The sequence below is a fragment of the Salmo salar genome, chromosome ssa14 (assembly GCF_905237065.1).
Source record: "Salmo salar chromosome ssa14, Ssal_v3.1, whole genome shotgun sequence".
In the NCBI taxonomy this organism is placed as follows: domain Eukaryota; kingdom Metazoa; phylum Chordata; class Actinopteri; order Salmoniformes; family Salmonidae; genus Salmo; species Salmo salar.
The window spans coordinates 53,554,875-53,575,648 of record NC_059455.1 but is presented as its reverse complement, the minus strand read 5'-3'; the positions used below and the strand labels follow the sequence as shown (position 1 = coordinate 53,575,648).

At 44.7% G+C, this 20,774-nt stretch overlaps 1 protein-coding gene across 1 annotated transcript; it reads right to left on the bottom strand.

The window, feature by feature from the left end:
* Positions 1 to 456: 456 nt before the first annotated feature.
* On the bottom strand, positions 457 to 20,374 carry LOC106569839 (paired mesoderm homeobox protein 1). The gene is made up of 4 exons (XM_014141488.2): positions 19,373 to 20,374; positions 9,535 to 9,707; positions 6,110 to 6,291; positions 457 to 2,499 (listed from the first exon to the last, which is right to left on the bottom strand). Exons 1-4 carry the CDS (start codon positions 19,617 to 19,619, stop codon positions 2,367 to 2,369), a joined length of 735 nt encoding a protein of 244 aa, XP_013996963.1. The 5' UTR covers positions 19,620 to 20,374; the 3' UTR covers positions 457 to 2,366.
* Positions 20,375 to 20,774: the final 400 nt, after the last annotated feature.

Below are 20,774 nucleotides of genomic sequence, written 5' to 3'. Positions count from 1 at the left end.
GTGGCTGGTCTCAGACGATCCCACAGGTGAAGAAGCCGGATGTGGAGTTCCTTGGCTGGTGTGGTTACATGTGGTCTGCGTTTGTTAGGCCGGTTGGACGTACTGCCAAATTCTGTAAAACGATGTTGGGAGGTGGCTTATGGTAGAGAAATTAACATTAAATTATCTGGCAACAGCTCTGGTGGACATTCCTGCAGTCAGCATGCCAATTGCACGCTCACTCAAAACTCGAGGAATCTGTGGCATTGTGTTGGGATAAAACTGCACATTTGAGAATGGCCTTTTTATTGTCCCAAGCACAAGGTGTACCTGTGTAATGATCATGATGTATAATCAGCTTCTTGATATGTCACACCTGTCAGGTAGATGGATTATCTTGGCAAAGGATAAATGCTCACTAACAGGGATGTAAACAAATTTGTGCCCAATATTTGAGAGAAATAAGCTTTTTGTGTGTATGGAACATTTCTGGGATCTTTTATTTCAACTCATCGAAACATGGGACCAACACTTTACATGTTTTGTTCAGTATACTTCCATTACATTTTTGAAAGCGTTTCCAGGTTACCTTCAGATGAGTCCCGTGACACTTGTGGGGGTCGTAAAGAGTTGTGAGAGTCTCCATAGTTGGCTCATATTAGTTTGTAGGACGCAACTCAACATTAGGAAGGTGTTCCTAATATTTTGTCCAACTCAGTGTATATGATTTTCGTAAAAACTAATACAACTCTCTAACAAACACACAATTAACACAAAAAGCCTTTATAGACATATTTCCCTCTATTAGCCCTCTATGAGTCTGTAGGTTGAAATTGTTACTTCTTTAAACATGGAAAAAGTCAAACGAACATTATGAAGCGCTCCTAGAACGTTGCAGTGTTAATACAGTGAAGTATTCTGTGAATGACAACATCTCTTTATTGCAGAGGGTCGTTACTAATAAAGAAAATATCAGGCTATAAACAGAGGCTATTAAAGCTGTTAGGCCTTATTAAATTCAAAAGACTAAATGGGGGTCGATCAAAACATGTTGAATCAACTTGAGCTGTGGCTTGTGTAAGGCATTAACAAAAGATGACCGTCTCCTACTGAAAAATAAGAAAATAATACAAACAACGCTAACAGGACAAGACTGTGAAGTTCAGGCTTCTTTAAAAGTCCCATATAGAACCAACATAACTCCAGGGGAGAAGGCTTGGCTTCTCATATAACTCCAGGAGAGAAGGCTTGGCTTCTCATTTAACTCCAGGAGAGAAGGCTTGGCTTCTCATATAACTCCAGGAGAGAAAGCTTGGCTTCTCATATAACTCCAGGAGAGAAGGCTTGGCTTCTCATTTAACTCCAGGAGAGAAGGCTTGGCTTCTCATATAACTCCAGGAGAGAAGGCTTGGCTTCTCATATAACTCCAGGGGAGAAGGCTTGGCTTCTCATATAACTCCAGGAGAGAAGGCTTGGCTTCTCATATAACTCCAGGAGAGAAGGCTTGGCTTCTCATATAACTCCAGGAGAGAAGGCTTGGCTTCTCATATAAGGGGAGAAGGCTTGGCTTCTCATATAACTCCAGGAGAGAAGGCTTGGCTCTTCATATAACTCCAGGAGAGAAGGCTTGGCTCTTCATATAACTCCAGGAGAGAAAACTTGGCTTCTCAGGCCAGTGCTGGGAAAAGGAAAAGGGTTAGAAAAGTTTGTCTGATTGTTTTTGTCTTTGTTTTGGGTTAGAATTCATCAAAAGTCCAGAGTTCTCAAAAAAAATCTACAAAAAAACTTTCCAAAAGTCCCCAAATGTTTGAAATTCTGAAATTCTAAGGCAAAGGTGGCACATATCCTGTTGGTGCCAGAGTGAGGAGAGGAAGTTGGTACTAAAACTGTATAACATTGTTGAATACAGTCAGTTACCCTCTGGTTTAATGCATCACATTCAGTCTCAATCGTTGGCCATCGTGGCCCCTTAGCTAGACAGGATATGCTCTCAAATGTCTCTCGCGTTTAGGACCAGTTTTCTGTAGATGATCACGCACCTAACAACACACAAAATACATTCATTGAAATTATGACGGGCCGTCAAAAACAAAGACTGCAGTTTGAACTGGTCGTTGTGTCGTCCTTTGGTAAACGTGATTTCTGCAGTTTGAACTGGTCGTTGTGTCGTCCTTTGGTAAACGTGATTTCTGCAGTTTGAACTGGTCCTTGTGTCGTCCTTTGGTAAATGTGATTTCTGCAGTTTGAACTGGTCGTTGTGTCGTCCTTTGGTAAACGTGATTTCTGCAGTTTGATCTGGTCGTTGTGTCGTCCTTTGGTAAACGTGATTTCTCTGTAGAACTCTCTAGACTTTAGGATAAGCATTTGTCTTCCTCCTCTCCTCTTCATCAGTTGACAGTAGGGACATGGTTGAGGCTGTACTCCTTGGCTTTGAGCCGGAGGTTAGCGATGCTGTTAGCCATGTTCATCCCCTGGGCTGAGGTGGTGGGGGAACAGGTGGGGGGGTACGCTGCCATGGCACTAGAGAGTTAGGGAGAAAATAGAGTAATTATTCAACTATCTATTAACCCTGACCCCTAACTCAAACCCCTAACCCCTAACCCCTAACTCTAACCCTAACCCTAAACCTAACCCCTAATTCTAAACCTAACCCTAAACCTAACCCCTAACCCTAACTCTAAACCTAAACCTAATTCCTAACTCAAACCCTAAACCCCTAAACCTAAACCCTAACTCTAACCCTAAACCTAACCCCTAACTCTATCCCTAATCCCTAACTCTAGCCCTAAACCTAACCCCTAACTCTAACCCCTAACCCCTAACTCTAAACCTAACCCCTAACCCTAACCCCTAACCCTAACCCCTAACTCTAAACCTAAACCTAACCTCTAACTCTAACCCTAACCCCTAACCTCTAACTCTAAACCTAATCCCTAACTCAAACCCTTAACCCCTAACCCTAACCCCTAACCCCTAACTCTAACCCTGAACCTAACCCCTAACCCTAACTCTAAACCTAAACCTAATCCCTAACTCAAACCCTTAACCCCTAAACCTAAACCCTAACTCTAACCCCTAACTCTAACCCTAACCCCTCAACCCTAACCCCTAACTCTAACCCTAAACCTAACCCCTAACCCTAACCCCTAACTCTAGCCCTAATCCCTAAATCTAGCCCTAAACCTAACCCCTAACCCCTAACTCTAACCCTAAACCTAACCCTAACCCCTAACCCCTAACTCTAACCCTAAACCTAACCCCTAACCCTAACCCCTAACGCTAAACCTAAACCTAACTCTAACCCTAACCCCTAACCTCTAACTCTAAACCTAACCCTAACCCCTAACTCTAGCCCTAATCCCTAACTCTAGCCCTAAACCCTAACCCCTAACTCTAGCCCTAACCCCTAACTCTAGCCCTAACCCCTAACTCTAGCCCTAATCCCTAACTCTAGCCCTAACCCCTAACTCTAGCCCTAATCCCTAACTCTAGCCCTAACCCCTAACTCTAGCCCTAACCCCTAACTCTAGCCCTAATCCCTAACTCTAGCCCTAACCCCTAACTCTAGCCCTAATCCCTAACTCTAGCCCTAACCCCTCAACCCTAAATCCTAACCCCTAACTCTAGCCCTAACCCCTAACTCTAGCCCTAACCCCTAACCCTAACCATAAACCCTAACCCCTAACTCTAGCCCTAAACCCTAAACCCTAACCCTAAACCCTAACCCCTAACTCTAGCCCTAAACCCTAAACCCTAACCCTAAACCCTAACCCCTAACTCTAGCCCTAAACCCTAACCCCTAACCTTAACCCCTAACCCCAAACCCTAACCCTAACCCCTATCCCTAAACCCCTAACCCTAAACCCCAAACCCCTAACCATAACCCCTAACCATAACCTCTAACCCTAACCCCTAACCTCTAACCCCTAACCCCTAACCCTAACCTCTAACCCCTAACCCTAAACCCCTAAACCCTAACCCTAAACCCCTAACCTCTAACCCCTAACCATAACCTCTAACCCTAACCCCTAACCCTTAACCCTAACCCCTAACCTCTAACCCTAACCCCTAACCCTAACCCTAAACCCCTAACCCCTAACCCTAAACCCCTAACCCTAACCCCCAACCCCTAACCCTAACCCTCAAAATGTCTGTTTAGCCTACTGTCAGTGATTTAAAATTACAGAGTGATTCTAGATATGATTGTATTTTTATTTTTTTAAACATTGCATTTTCCATGAATAGAAAAATATGTAATATATGACTTCCATTGCACACAAGGACATCCTTGTCAAGAGAAAGGAAAAAAAGATTTTAACCAGTTTCATACAGTATTTACAGTAGAGCTTGCATGGCCATTCCCATGGGTAAATATAGTAGTATGTCTACAGTATAGGGACTGTGAACTCAGCATAGGGACTGTGAACTCAGAATAGGGACTGTGAACTCGGAATAGGGACTGTGAACTCGGAATAGGGACTGTGAACTCGCAATAGGGACTGTGAACTCGGAATAGGGACTGTGAACTCAGCATAGGGACTGTAAACTCGGCATAGGGACTGTGAACTCAGAATAGAGACTGTGAACTCAGAATAGGGACTGTGTACTCAGAATAGGGACTGTGAACTCGGAATAGAGACTGTGAACTCGGAATAGGGACTGTGAACTCGGAATAGGGACTGTGAACTCGCAATAGGGACTGTGAACTCGGAATAGGGACTGTGAACTTGGAATAGGGACTGTGAACTCGGAATAGGGACTGTGAACTCAGCATAGGGACTGTGAACTCGGCATAGGGACTGTGAACTCAGCATAGGGACTGTGAACTTGGAATAGGGACTGTGAACTCAATATACAGTGCCTTCGGAAAGTATTCAGACCCCTTGACTCTTTCCACATTTTGTTACGTTACAGCCTTATTCTAAAATGGATTAAAAACATTTCTTTCATCAACAATCTACACACAATACCCCATAATGACATTGAGGAAACAGTTTTTTAGAAATTTTAGCAAATGTATTAAATATCAAAAACAAAAAATACCTTTATTACATAAGTATTCAGACCCTTTGCTATGAGACTTGAAATTGACCTCAGGTGCATCCTGTTTCCATTGATCATCATTGAGATGTTTCTACAACTTGATTGGAGTCCACCTGTATTGAAGTCACCAAGAACACAGTGTCCTCCATCATTCTTAAATGGAAGAATTTTGGAACCACCAAGACTCTTCCTAGAGCTGGCCGCCCGGCCAAACTGAGCAATCAGGGGAGAAGGGCCTTGTTTACCAAGAACCTGATGGTCACTCTGACAGAGCTCCAGAGTTCCTCTGTGGAGATGGGAGAACCTTCCAGAAGGACAACCATCTCTGCAGCACTCCACCGTTCAGGCCTTTATGGTAGACTGGCCAGAAGGAAGCCACTCCTCAGTAAAAGGCACATGACAGCCCGCTTGGAGTTTGCCAAAAGGCACCTAAAGGACTCTGACCATGAGAAACAAGATTCTCTGGTCTGATGAAACCAAGATTGAACTCTTTGGCCTGAATGCAAAGCGTCACGTCTGGAGGAAACCTGGCACCATCCCTATGGTGAAGCATGGTGGTGGCAGCATCATGCTGTGGGGATGTTATTCAGCGGCAGGGACCGGGAGACTAGTCAGGATCGAGGGAAAGATGAACGGAGCAAAGTACAGAGAGATCCTTGATGAAAATCTGCTCCAGAGTGCTCAGGACCTCAGACTGGGGCGAAGGTTGACCTTCCTACAGGACAACGAGCCTAAGCACACAGCCAAGACAACGCAAGTCTCTGAATGTCCTTGATTGGCCCAGCCAGAGCCCGGACGTGAATCCGATCGAACCCGATCTCTGGAGAGACCTGAAAATAGCTGTGCAGCGACGCTTCCATCCAACCTGACAGAGCTTGAGAGGATCTTCAGAGAAGAATGGGAGAAACTCCCCAAATACAGGTGTGCCAAACTTGTAGCTTCATACCCAAGAAGACTTGAGGCTGTAATCGCTGCCAAAGGTGCTTCAACAAAGTACTGCGTTTTTTATTAAATCCCAGCCTCTATCTGACATACAGTATGGTTTAAAACCCAAATCAAAAGAGCTGAGACAGTTACCTGTCCTTACCTGTAGGGTGAAGAGGAGCACCAGGACAGGTAGTCGTTGGGTCGAGGGGCGGGGCGAGGTATGATTGGCTGCTCCACTGCCGTGAGGTCACGAGAGTAGGACTTTATCATGGAGGAATTTTTACTGGCCAGCATAGCACGCTCGTTACGACGGAACTTAGCCCTCCTGTTCTGAAACCACACCTGGGGAGAGAGGACAGGAGGACATCGTTAGAGAGAGGACAGGAGCACATCGTTAGAGAGAGAGAGAGGACAGGAGAACATCGTTAGAGAGAGAGAGAGGACAGGAGAACATCGTTAGAGAGAGGACAGGAGGACATCATTACCGAGAGGGGACAGGAGAACATCGTTAGAGAGAGGACAGGAGAACATCGTTAGGGAGAGAGAGAGGACAGGAGAACATCGTTAGAGAGAGAGAGGACAGGATAACATCGTTAGAGAGAGGACAGGAGGACATCATTAGCGAGAGGGGACAGGAGAACATCGTTAGAGAGAGGACAGGAGAACATCGTTAGGGAGAGGACAGGAGAACATCGTTAGAGAGAGGACAGGTGAACATTGTTAGAGAGAGGACAGGAGAACATCGTCAGAGAGAGGACAGGAGAACATCGTTAGAGAGAGGACAGGTGACCATCGTTAGAGAGAGGACAGGAGAACATTGTTAGAGAGAGGACAGGAGAACATCGTTAGAGAGAGGACAGGTGAACATCGTTAGAGAGAGGACAGGAGAACATCGTTAGAGAGAGGACAGAAGGACACCGTTAGAGAGGGGACAGGAGAACATCGTTAGAGAGAGAGAGGGGACAGGAGAACATCGTTAGAGAGAGAGAGAGAGAGAGGACAGGAGAACATCGTTAGGGAGAGGACAGGAGAACATCGTTAGAGAGAGAGAGGGGACAGGAGAACATCGTTAGGGAGAGGACAGGAGAACATCGTTAGAGAGAGAGAGAGGACAGGAGAACATCGTTAGGGAGAGGACAGGAGAACATCGTTAGAGAGAGAGAGAGGACAGGAGAACATCGTTAGGGAGAGGACAGGAGAACATCGTTAGGGAGAGAGAGAGGACAGGAGAACATCGTTAGAGAGAGGACAGGTGAACATTGTTAGTGAGAGAGAGAGGACAGGTGAACATTAGAGTTAGAGAGAGATGACAGGTAAACATTGTTACAGTGAGAGAGAGATGACAGGTAAACATCGTTAGTGAGAGAGAGATGACAGGTAAACATCGATAGTGAGAGAGAGATGACAGGTAAACATTGTTAGAGTGAGAGAGAGATGACAGTTTAACATCATTAGTGAGAGAGAGAGGACAGGTGAACATTGTTAGAGAGAGAGAGAGGACAGGTAAACATCGTTAGAGCGAGAGAGGACAGGTACTGGTGGTGTAAATCAGATGATGCTATTTGTATGCTATTGCTATCAAGATAAAGATCGTGAGTGAGGTCAGAGAATAGAAGAACATTCTATTGTGTTCTACTATTCTCTATTCTGTTCTACATCCGCTTTGAAGGATTTCAGTGGAACCGAGTCGCTGCCCATAGCCGATCCAGGCTGACTCTCACCTGTACCTGTACCTCAGTGAGGTTAACCCTGACTCTCACCTGTACCCGTACCTCAGTGAGGTTAACCCTGAGTCTCACCTATACCCGTACCTCAGTGAGGTTAACCTTGACTCTCACCTGTACCCGTACCTCAATGAGGTTAACCCTGACTCTCACCTATACCTCAGTGAGGTTAACCCTGACTCTCACCTGTACCCGTACCTCAGTGAGGTTAACCCTGACTCTCACCTGTACCTCAGTGAGGTTAACCCTGACTCTCACCTGTACCCGTGTCTCAGTGAGGTTAACCCTGACTCTCACCTGTACCTCAGTGAGGTTAACCCTGACTCTCACCTGTACCCGTACCTCAGTGAGGTTAACCCTGACTCTCACCTGTACCCGTACCTCAGTGAGGTTAACCCTGACTCTCACCTGTGCCTCAGTGAGGTTAACCCTGACTCTCACCTGTGCCTCAGTGAGGTTAACCCTGACTCTCACCTGTACCTCAGTGAGGTTAACCCTGACTCTCACCTGTACCCGTACCTCAGTGAGGTTAACCCTGACTCTCACCTGTACCCCGTACCTCAGTGAGGTTAACCCTGACTCTCACCTGTACCTGTACCTCAGTGAGGTTAACCCTGACTCTCACCTGTACCCGTACCTCAGTGAGGTTAACCCTGACTCTCACCTGTACCCCGTACCTCAGTGAGGTTAACCCTGACTCTCACCTGTACCCGTACCTCAGTGAGGTTAACCCTGACTCTCACCTGTACCCGTACCTCAGTGAGGTTAACCCTGACTCTCACCTGTACCCGTACCTCAGTGAGGTTAACCCTGACTCTCACCTGTACCCGTGTCTCAATGTGGTTAACCCTGACTCTCACCTGTACCTCAGTGAGGTTAACCCTGACTCTCACCTGTACCTCAGTGAGGTTAACCCTGACTCTCACCTGTACCTCAGTGAGATTAACCCTGACTCTCACCTGTACCTCAGTGAAGTTAACCCTGACTCTCACTTGTACCCGTGTCTCAATGAGGTTAACCCTGACCCTCACCTGTACCCGTACCTCAGTGAGGTTAACCCTGACTCTCACCTGTACCCGTACCTCAATGAGGTTAACCCTGACTCTCACCTGTACCTCAGTGAGGTTAACCCTGACTCTCACCTGTACCCGTACTTCAGTGAGGTTAACCCTGACTCTCACCTGTACCCGTACCTCAGTGAGATTAACCCTGACTCTCACCTATACCCATACCTCAGTGAGGTTAACCCTGACTCTCACCTGTACCCATACCTCAGTGAGATTAACCCTGACTCTCACCAGTGCCCGTACCTCAGTGAGGTTAACCTTGACTCTCACCTGTATCTCAGTGAGGTTAACCCTGACTCTCACCTGTACCCGTGTCTCAATGAGGTTAACCCTGACTCTCACCTGTACCTCAGTGAGAATAACCCTGACTCTCACCTGTACCCGTACCTCAGTGAGGTTAACCCTGACTCTCACCTGTACCCATACCTCAGTGAGATTAACCCTGACTCTCACCAGTGCCCGTGTCTCAATGAGGTTAACCCTGACTCTCACCTGTATCTCAGTGAGGTTAACCCTGACTCTCACCTGTACCCGTGTCTCAATGAGGTTAACCCTGACTCTCACCTGTACCCGTACCTCAGTGAGGTTAACCCTGACTCTCACCTGTAACTCAATGAGGTTAACCCTGACTCTCACCTGTACCTGTACCTCAGTGAGGTTAACCCTGACTCTCACCTGTACCCCGTACCTCAGTGAGGTTAACCCTGACTCTCACCTGTACCCGTGTCTCAGTGAGGTTAACCCTGACTCTCACCTGTACCCAGTACCTCAGTGAGGTTAACCCTGACTCTCACCTGTACCCGTGTCTCAATGAGGTTAACCCTGCGTGCCAGGTCCTCCCGTACGAAGGCGTCAGGGTAGTGTGTCCTCTCAAACACTCTCTCTAGTGCCTGCAGCTGACCGCTGTTGAAGGTTGTTCTGTTACGACGTTGCTTCCTCTTCTTCTCCTTGGAACTCACATGCTCATCTAGCGAGAAACACAGATACACATGTCAATATGAACACTGACAAAAACACACAAACAGGTATATGGAAATATAGCCCTATACACATTGAGAGCAGTACAGAACAGATTCCAATACACACACATCGTGATTACAGCCCTGCGACATTGAACCAAATGTTGACTGTGGATTGTGTTTTTTGTTCTAGACTTTTGGATTGACTTTTGCTTCAATTGTGTTTTATTTAGTTTCGATATTATTATAATTTCTGCTTTCAGATCCTGAACTTTTACGTGATAATATTGGCACAGTCGTAATCATCCACGAGAAATAAACATTCAAGATTGTAACACATCTATTGTTATGATGGAACATGTGATAAATGTTATTTGACCATTCAAAACCCTAAACCTCAACTGGACAGTTATTGTCTCCTAGTGTATTTGTGATCAGTGGGTCGGCACATTGAAATGGAAGATGTGCATTTTGAACATTCAAAAATGTCACATATCATTTGATTAAATCAAATCAAATTTATTCATAAAGACCTTCTTACATCAGCTGATATCTGAAAGTGCTGTACAGAAACCCAGCCTAAAACCCCAAACAGCAAGCAATGCAGGTGTAGAAGCATTATTAGGGGCAAACTTTAGGCTAGCCTACAATTTCAGTTTTTAATAATATACAGTGGCTTCCGAAAATATTCCGACCCCTTTTCCCCACATTTTGTTACGTTACAGCTTTATTCTAAAATAGTTTTTTTTTTTTTACTCAATCTACACACAATAACCCATACTGACAAAGTGAAAACAGGTTTTTATTTTATTTTAGCTAATGCGCTGAAAATAAAAACAGAAATACCTTATTTACCATAGTATTCAGACCCTTTGCTATGGTGCATCCTGTTTCCATTGATCATCCTACAACTTGATTGGAGTCCACCTGTGGTAAATTCAGTTGATTGGACATGATTTGGAAAGGCACACACCTGTCTATATAAGGTCCCACAGTTGACAGTGCATGTCAGAGTAAAAACCAAGCCATGAGGTTGAAGGAATTGTCTGTAGACCTCCGAGACAGGATTGTGTCAAGACACAGATCTGGGGAAGGGTATCAAAAAAATATCTGCAGCATTGAAGGTCCCCAAGAACACAGTGGCCTCCATCATTCTTAAATGGATGAAGTTTCGAACCACCAAGACTCTTCCTAGAGCTGGCTGCCCAGCCAAACTGAGCAATTGGATGAGAAGGGCCTTGGTCAGGGAGGTTACCAAGAACCCAATGGTCACTCTGACAGAGCTCCAGAGTTCCTCTGTGGAGATAGGAGAAACTTCCAGAAGGACAACCGTCTCTGCAGCACTCCACCAATCAGGCCTTTATGGTAGAGTGGACAGACGGAAGCCACTCCTCAGTAAAAGGCACATGACAGCCCTCTTGGAGTTTGCCAAAAGGCACCTAAAGACTCTCAGACCATGAGGAACAAGATTCTCTCATTAAACCAAGATTGAACTCTTTGGCCTGAATGCCAAGCGTCACATCTGGAGGAAACCTGGCACCATCTCTAAAGTGAAGCATGGTGGTGGCAGCATCATGTTGTGGGGATGTTTTTCAGCGGCAGGTACTGGGAGACTAGTCCGGATAGAGGCAAAGATGAACGGAGGAAAGTACAGAGATCAAGAGATCCTTGATGAAAACCTACTCCAGAGTGCTCAGTACCTCAGACTGGGGCGAAGGTTCACCTTCCTACAGGACAACGAGCCTAAGCACACAGTCAAGACATCGCAGAAGTGGCTTCAGGACAAGTCTCTGAATGTCCTTGAGCAGCCCAGCCAGAGCCCGCACTTTAACCTGATCGAACATCTCTGGAGAGATTGGAAAATAGCTGTGCAGTGACGCTCCCCATCCAACCTGACAGAGCTTGAGAGGATCTACAAAGAAGAATGGGAGAAACTCCCCAAATACAGGTGTGCCAAGCTTGTAGCTTCATACCCAAGAAGACTCGAGGCTGTAATCGCTGCCAAAAGGTGCTTCAACAAAGTACTGAGTAAAAGGTTTGAATACTTATTTCATTTAAAAAATATATAAATTAGCAACAAAACCTGTTTTTGCTTCATCATTATGAGGTAATTTACAATAAGGCTGTCATCTAACAAAAAAGTGGAAAAAAGTGTTATTTAAAATATAATTTGTGTTTACAAAACGTTTTCCCATTGTTTTTGCGTAGACCTACTAAGTTTACTCCCAATGGTCCCAGTGTGTGGGTCGTCTGTCTCCTGTCCCTCTGTAACTAGACAACCCTCCTGTCTGAGGAGAGAGGTTAGGCCGTCTGTCTCCTGTCTGAGGAGAGAGGTCAGGCCGTCTGTCTCCTGTCTGAGGAGAGAGGTTAGGTCGTCTGTCTCCTGTCTGAGGAGAGAGGTTAGGCCGTCTGTCTCCTGTCTGAGGAGAGAGGTTAGGCCGTCTGTCTCCTGTCTGAGGAGAGAGTTTAGGCCGTCTGTCTCCTGTCTGAGGAGAGAGGTTAGGCCGTCTGTCTCCTGTCTGAGGAGAGAGGTTAGGCCGTCTGTCTCCTGTCTGAGGAGAGAGGTTAGGCCGTCTGTCTCCTGTCTGAGGAGAGAGGTTAGGCCATCTGTCTCCTGTCGCTCTGTAACTAGACAACCCTCCTGTCTGAGGAGAGAGGTTAGGCCGTCTGTCCCCTGTCTGAGGAGAGAGGTTAGGCCATCTGTCTCCTGTCTGAGGAGAGAGGTTAGGCCGTCTGTCTCCTGTCTGAGGAGAGAGGTTAGGCAGTCTGTCTCCTGTCTGATGAGAGAGGTTAGGCTGTCTGTCTCCTGTCTGAGGAGAGAGGTTAGGTCGTCTGTCTCCTGTCTGAGGAGAGAGGTTAGGCCGTCTGTCTCCTGTCATAGGAGAGAGGTTAGGCAGTCTGTCTCCTGTCTGAGGAGAGAGGTTAGGCCGTCTGTCTCCTGTCTGAGGAGAGAGGTTAGGCCGTCTGTCTCCTGTCCCTCTGTAACTAGACAACCCTCCCGTCTGAGGAAACACTCATTCCTCCGACACACTTCTCCTCCTCATCAATCAGTAATTAAACCATAAAGCCTAAGGGACACAGACCAGACCCCGCTACAGATCATGCTACAGATCCGGCTACAGAGCCGCTACAGAGTCTCTACAGACCCGGCTACAGAGCCGCTACAGAGCCGCTACAGAGCCTCTACAGACCCGGCTACAGAGCCTTTACAGACCCGGCTAGAGAGCCTCTACAGACCCGGCTACAGAGCCGCTACAGACCCGGCTACAGAGCCTCTACAGACCCGGCTACAGAGCCGCTACAGACCCGGCTACAGAGCCTCTACAGACCCGGCTACAGAGCCTCTACAGACCCGGCTACAGACCCGCTACAGACCCAGCTACAGAGCCTCTACAGAGCCTCTACAGACCCGGCTACAGAGCCAGCTACAGAGCCTCTACAGACCCGGCTACAGAGCCGCTACAGACCCGGCTACAGAGCCTCTACAGACCCGGCTACAGAGCCTCTACAGACCCGGCTACAGACCCGGCTACAGAGTCTCTACAGACCCGGCTACAGATATAAGCTATCGAACAGAGACTTGGGATTGTCTCTCTGAGAATTGACGCTTAATAAAAGGAAACTGTAATAACAGAGCTCTCACTAGTTAGGCCTACATCCAACCAATCAGAGTATTGAAATAACATCATTGGCCAACAAATAAAATGGCTAAGTTTGATCCCTGGATCCATGACATGAATTCATGTGTAATCTAATGTCCCCATGTCCTGCTGGTGGAAATACATTCCTATCAACGCAGGAAGCGACTGGAACGAGCTGCAACAAACACTCAAACTTAAAAAAAAAGTTTTATCTCCATCTCTTCATTCGAAGACTCAATCATGGACCCTCTTACTGACAGTTGTGGCTGCTTTGTGTGATGTATTGTTGTCTCTCTACCTTCTTGCTGTTTGTGCTGTTGTCTGTCCCCAATAATGTTTGTACCATGTTGCGTTGCTACCATGTTGTGTTGCTACCATGCTGTGTTGTCATGTGTTGCTGCCATGCTATGTTGTTGTCTTAGGTCTCTCTTCATGTAGTGTTGTGTTGTCTCTCTTGTCGTGATGTGTGTTTTGTCCTATATATTTATTTCATTTATTTATTTATTTATTTTATGCCAGCCCTCGCCCCCCCGCAGGAGGCCTTTTGGTAGGCCGTCATTGTAAATAATAATTTGTTCTTTAACTGACTAGTTAAATAAAGGTTAAAACATTGAAATAAATAGAAATGTTAAATAATCAGCCTCATTCAACCAGCCGCCTCTGAAGAAACACCAACATGATTAATTTAAGAGGCCTGTCAACATTCATTTCTGAACGATGTAAACAAACACAGAGCTGCATGTTTACTCTAGACTGCGTCCAAAAATTCAATTCTGTAAGAACTCATTTATAGCCTGCTTTAGAGGGACAAGGTCTAGGTTTTTTAGGTTTGCATTGATTATTGGTGTTTATTAAAGAATATGCTACTTTTTTTTAAGCCTACAGTTAAAAAAAAAAAATAACTCACCTTCAATAAATGGTTTTATTATACATTTTTAACCTCACACATTTAAAATGGATTCCACTTGATTTTGATGGTCTAAAATATAGGCCTAGAATATTCTCCTCTGCATGTTGTCTCTTTATGAGACAATGTGATTCTTACATTTATTATAGTCCTCACTAAAGCTTAATTGTAGGCCTACACGTGTAGTGAGAAGTCTGTTGTCGATTATGTAATAAACATAACACAACTGATGTGTGACACAGAATTAGGCCAAGCCCGGTCCTGAAATGTAAGCCTTAAAGCATTCTTTCTAAAAGTCGGCTTAACAGAATAACTTCACACTTCATTTACAAGTAAAGACCAACGACTGAGGACGATATGGCAACAGATCTGTCACGCCCTGATCTGAGAGAGCCGTTTTTCTATGTTTGGTTAGATCAGGGTGTGATATGGGGGTGGGCATTCTATGGGTTATATTTCTATGTTGTGTTTTTTCCTTTGATTGGCCGAGTATGGTTTCCAGTCAGAGGCAGCTGTCTATCGTTGTCTCTGATTGGGAATCATACTTAGGCAGCCCTTTTTTTTTTCTTCCCCTCCTCCTTCAGTGTGGGATCTTGTTTTTTGTACAGCTCAGTAAAGCCTGCAGAATGTGACGTTCGTTTTCCGTTGTTTTGTTATTTTGAGTTAGTGTTCTGAGTTACTATAAATATGAGCGCTTTCCACGCTGCACCTTGGTCTACTCCTTTCGACGATCGTCACCCAGACCTACTGCATCACAGGGTGGTGACGTCATAATACCAGTTATTACCTACTGTGGTCGTTCCACTGGTATACGTATGAGTACATCGAGGTACGAACCTCCTAAAAATAAAAATAAATAAAAATAAGAGCCTCTAGGAGTCGCAATTTACTGTTGACACTTAGAATAGTAAAATACCCAGGGTGCAATTCAGGAACTTGGTTGAGCATCAGCAGTTCTCCTGTTGTTATATGTTATTCCCTGACAATCACTCAGTTATCATATCTACATGTACATACTACCTCAATCAGCCCGACTAACTGGTGTCTGTATATAGCCTCTCTACTGTATATAGCCCCTCTACTGTATATAGCCTCTCTACTGTATGTAGCCTCGCTACTGTATATAGCCTCTCTACTGTATATAGCCTCTCTACTGTGTATAGCCTCGCTACTGTATATAGCCTCTCTACTGTATGTAGCCTCTCTACTGTGTATAGCCTCTCTACTGTGTATAGCCTCTCTACTGTATGTAGGCTCTCTACTGTATATAGCCTCTCTACTGTATATAGCCTCTCTACTGTATATAGCCTCTCTACTGTTATAGCCTCTACTGTATATATCCTCTACTGTATATATCCTCTCTACTGTATATATCCTATCTACTGTCTATAGCCTCTCTACTGTATATAGCCTCTCTACTGTATATAGCCTCCCTACTGTATATATCCTCTCTACTGTGTATAGCCTCTCTACTGTGTATAGCCTCTCTACTGTATATAGCCTCTCTACTGTATATAGCCTGTCTTTTTACTGTTGTTTGTATTTCTTTACCTACCTATAGTTCACCTAATACCTTTTTTTGCACTATTGGTTAGAGCCTGTAAGTAAGCATTTCACTGTAAGGTCTACACCTGTTGTATTCAGCGCACGTGACAAATAAAGTTTGATCTGATTTGATTAGCCCATCTCAGGAAAAAAAATATTTGATTGGTAAATTAGTCTAGTTAGGTATCTAACCTTGTAGTAATCATGGCCTAATTATTGACCAGGCATGAAGGGTTAGGGTTAGGGGGCCCACACCTCCAGGAAGCCCACTTTGATTCTGTTAGTCACTCTCGCTCAGATATCATATGTGTTTGTAGCGGCTAATTGTATAGCTAATAGGCAATGTGTTTGTAGTGGCTAATTGTATAGCTAATAGGCTATGTGTTTGTAGCGGCTAATTGTATAGCTAATAGGCTATGTGTTTGTAGCGTGTGTTAGCCGCTACAAACACATAGCCTATTAGCTATACAATTCCTCAACTGGCAGCCCGCGGGCCGAATTTGGCCCCACAACTTTTCTTGGTGTGGAATTTTCATTGTTGGACATAAAAGACTTTAAAAAAAAAAACATCAGGAAATCAGCTCCAACTTATTTAAATTTAAGAAATATGTTTCTAAGTAGAGAGACATGAAGTGATTGTATACAAATGTAAGCAAGGTTTGAAATGATTACGTTTTAGTCAAACATTATATATGTTTGGGCTTCTTGCTGTCAATTTGCAGTCTACAAATGACTTGTAATTAAGTTCTGGCCCCCGACCATCCTTTCTAGAAACAATCAGATGATCCCTGGTATATAGCATAGCCACTGGAGAAGTAGTTTGGACAAATCTTTTTTGTCAGCACTGGCACAGCAGACTGCTATATCAGTCCACTAATACAGTACGATTAAAGGCCCAGTCCATATGTACAGTACCAGTCAAAAGTTTGGACAGACCTACTCATTCAAGGGTTTTTCTTAATTGTTTTACTATTTTCTACATTGTTGAATAATAGTGAAGACATCAAAACTATGAAATAACACATATGAAATCATGTAGTAACCAAAAAAGTGTTAAACAAATCAAAATATATTTTAGATTTTAGATTCTTCAAAGATTCTTCAAAGTAGCCACCCTTTGCCTTGATGATAGCTTTGCATACTCTTTGCATTCTCTCAATCAGCTTCACCTAGAATGCTTTTCCAACAGTATTGAAGGAGTTCCCCCATATGCTGAGCACTTGTTGGCTGCTTTTCCTTCACTCTGCGGTCCAACTCATCCCAAACCATCTCAATGGGGTTGAGGTTGGGTGATTGTGGAGGCCAGGTCATCTGATGCAGCACTCCATCACTCTCCTTCTTGGTCAAATAGCCCTTACACAGCCTGGAGGTGTGTTGGGTCATTGTCCTGTTGAAAAACAAATGATAGTCCCACTAAGAGCAAACCAGATGGGATGGCGTAGTGCTGCAGAATGCTGTGGTAGTCATGCTGGTTAAGTGTGCCTTGAATTCTAAATAAATCACTGACAGTGTCACCAGCAAAGCACCCCCACATCATCACACCTCCTCCTCCTTGCTTCACGGTGGGAACCACACATGCGGAGATAATCCGTTCACCTACTCTGCGTCTCACAAAGACACGGCGGTTGGAAAAATCTAAAATGTTCTTTACAGCAATTTTACCATGAAGGCCTGAATCACGCAGTCTCCTCTGAACAGTTGATGTTGAGATGTGTCTGTTACTTGAACTCTGTGAAGCATTTACTTGGGCTGCAATTTCTGAGGCTGGTAACTACAATGAACTTAACTTCTGCAGCAGAGGTAACTCTGGGTCTTCCTTTCCTGTGGCGGTCCTCATGAGAGCCAGTTTCATCATAGTGCTTGATGGTTTTTCAGCATTGACTGATCTGGACTGTCGTTTCTCTTTGCTTATTTGAGCTGTTCTTGCCATAATATGGGCTTGGTCTTTTACCAAATAGGGCTGTCTTCTGTATACCTACCTACCTTGTCACAACACAACTGATTGGCTCAAATGCATTAAGAAGAAATGTAATTCCACAAATTACATTTTAACAAGGCACACCTGTTAATTGAAATTAATTCCAGGTGACTACATGAAACTGGTTGAGAGAATGCCAAGAGTGGGCAAGCTGTCATCAAGGCAAAGGGTGGCTATTTTGAAGAATCTTAAAAATAAAATACATTTTGATTTGTTAACACTTTTTTGGTTACTACATGATTCCATATGTGTTATTTTATAGTTTTGATGTCTTCACTATTATTCTACCATGTAGAAAATAATAAAAAATTATGAAAAACCCTTGAATGAGTAGGTATGTCCAAACTTTTGACTGGTACTGTATAGATATATTTTTACATTTATATATCTTTTTTTATTACGATTTTTCACCCTCAGCACCCCTATTTCCCAAAGCTATTGTACATAGGCTCTACAAAAAGGGTTGTGATTGAGCAATCTCAAGGAGTATAGAGGCTCTATAAAAAGGGTTGTGATTGAGCAATCTCAAGGAGTATAGAGTCTCTATAAAAAGGGTTGTGTTTGAGCAATCTCAAGGAGTATAGAGGCTCTATAAAAAGGGTTGTGATTGAGCAATCTCAAGGAGTATAGAGTCTCTATAAAAAGGGTTGTGATTGAGCAATCTCAAGGAGTATAGAGGCTCTATAAAAAGGGTTGTGATTGAGCAATCTCAAGGAGTATAGAGGCTCTATAAAAAGGGTTGTGATTGAGCAATCTCAAGGAGTATAAAGGCTCTATAAAAAGGGTTGTGATTGAGCAATCTCAAGGAGTATAGAGGCTCTATAAAAAGGGTTGTGATTGAGCAATCTCAAGGAGTATAGAGTCTCTATAAAAAGGGTTGTGTTTGAGCAATCTCAAGGAGTATAGAGGCTCTATAAAAAGGGTTGTGATTGAGCAATCTCAAGGAGTATAGAGGCTCTATAAAAGGGCTGTGATTAGGCAGTCTCAAGGAGTATAGAGGCTCTATAAAAAGGGTTGAGCAATCTCAAGGAGTATAGAGTCTCTAGAAAAGGACAAGAATAAAAGCATATGTTCATTGTGGGCTATGAGCAGCTTTATGCGCCTCCATCCCTTCCCAGGTTACACAGGAAAGGTTAAGAACGCATGAGGAAAAACAAATCAAATGTATTTATAAAGCCCTTCTTACATCAGCTCATATCTCAAAGTGCTGTACAGAAACCCAGCCTAAAACCCCCAAACAGCAAGCAATGCAGGTGGCTAGGAAAAACTCCCTAGAAAGGCCAGAACCTAGGAAGAAACCTAGAGAGGAACCTAGAGGAACCTAGAGAGAAACCTAGAGAGGAACCTAGAGAGGAACCAGGCTATGAGGGGTGGCCAGTCCTCTTCTGGCTGTACTGGGTAGAGAGGAACCTAGAAAGGAACCTAGAGAGGGACCTAGAAAGGAACCAGGCTATGAGGGGTGGCCAGAAAACATTGGTGTTGTTTCACGGACGTGTGTTTACTAACGTGACCATTTTTTCTCTGTCTGATATCACAGCGTATTACAGTTTATTCTACACCGGAGGAAGGTGACACCATCCATCCACCCATCAACTAACTTACTCTCCTGCTGCGTCGTATCACTGCCGCTGGTCAGCCCCGGGGACTCCACCATACACCTTCCGGCCTCCCCGGCGCTCTCATTGGCCTGAGCCCCAACCATCTCCCGTGCCTCCTCCAGATCCAACAGGTGACTGACAGAGAAGTTCTTCTTGACCTGAAGTGTTTCCAGTTTGGCTGATATCGGGCTCTCCAGACGGCTAGTCAGTGAGTCTTGTCTGTCCATTACATGCGCGTAGCCAGAAGTCATGACACTGACTCAATACAGAGGGCAAAACACCTACTAGCGGTATAATAAACCTACCTAGCTAACTTATACTCGACGCACAGAAAAATATCAAGAATAACTCCAAACCCATAACAGCGCTGGTTTCAACTCGAGACAGGGCTCGTTTTGTATGAATTTGGTTGGAAATCCGTTGGTTTTACAGATCCAAATCACTCCGTTCGATCCCACCCGATAAGAGGCCCCTCACCTCGTCAAATAAAACCCTGAAACATACAACACAACAACATTTGGCTTCTTCCTGAATATTCCCCGGAGTTTTAAACTCAAAGAGTAGTAGGCTATAGCAAGTTTCTCCTCTCCTCGCCTGTGAGTCCAGACCGCGGTATAACTGAGCTGGGATAAAACGTTTCTCCTCTCCTCGCCTGTGAGTCCAGACCGCGGTATGACTGAGCTGGGGTAAAACGTTTCTCCTCTCCTGTGAGTCCTGACCGCGGTATGACTGAGCTGGGGTAAAAATGAACGATGAGGTCTCACATTTGCGCGTTTTGAGTAAAATCTATCGCTTAACGCCCAGGACCCTGCGAGGCGGAGCGAGCCTCTGGTATCGGGAAGTGAACAGGCCGAAGTGAGGGCGGCTGAGAGGGGGAAATAAAGCACCATTTGAAGACCCTTGGGGTAAACTGATCGCCCTAAAAAGGAGTCTGTAATTACGTGGCAATGCTTTCTGTGCTGACTCTGACAGTCCATGTCCTCGTGTGTGAAGCACCCCACCCCCACCCCCACCCCCTTTCAACAATGTACATATAGGCATACAACGCCACATTTTAAAACATGGTTAAACAAAGACAACATTTCTGTATAGTGTAACGACCCTGGGTTTATAAGCGCGGAAATCGACTCTGATAGCGCGCCGGACCTCGGGCTAGAGGGTTCGAGGCCTGCTCCCTGCCTGTTTCATTACAATATTCATAACGTTGAATTAGCCATTAAGAAGAACAAAAATGAAATATAAACTATCGTGTCTATATGGTTTTTGCAAAGGCTTGTGTGTAGCCTACTGGTTAAATGTGTGTCTTTTCGCACGAATTAAGAAGCACATAAAATTCGTGTCTTTTCTCACGAATTAAGCCACACGAAAACGCACAAAAACGCACGAAATTTGTTGAAATGCATTAT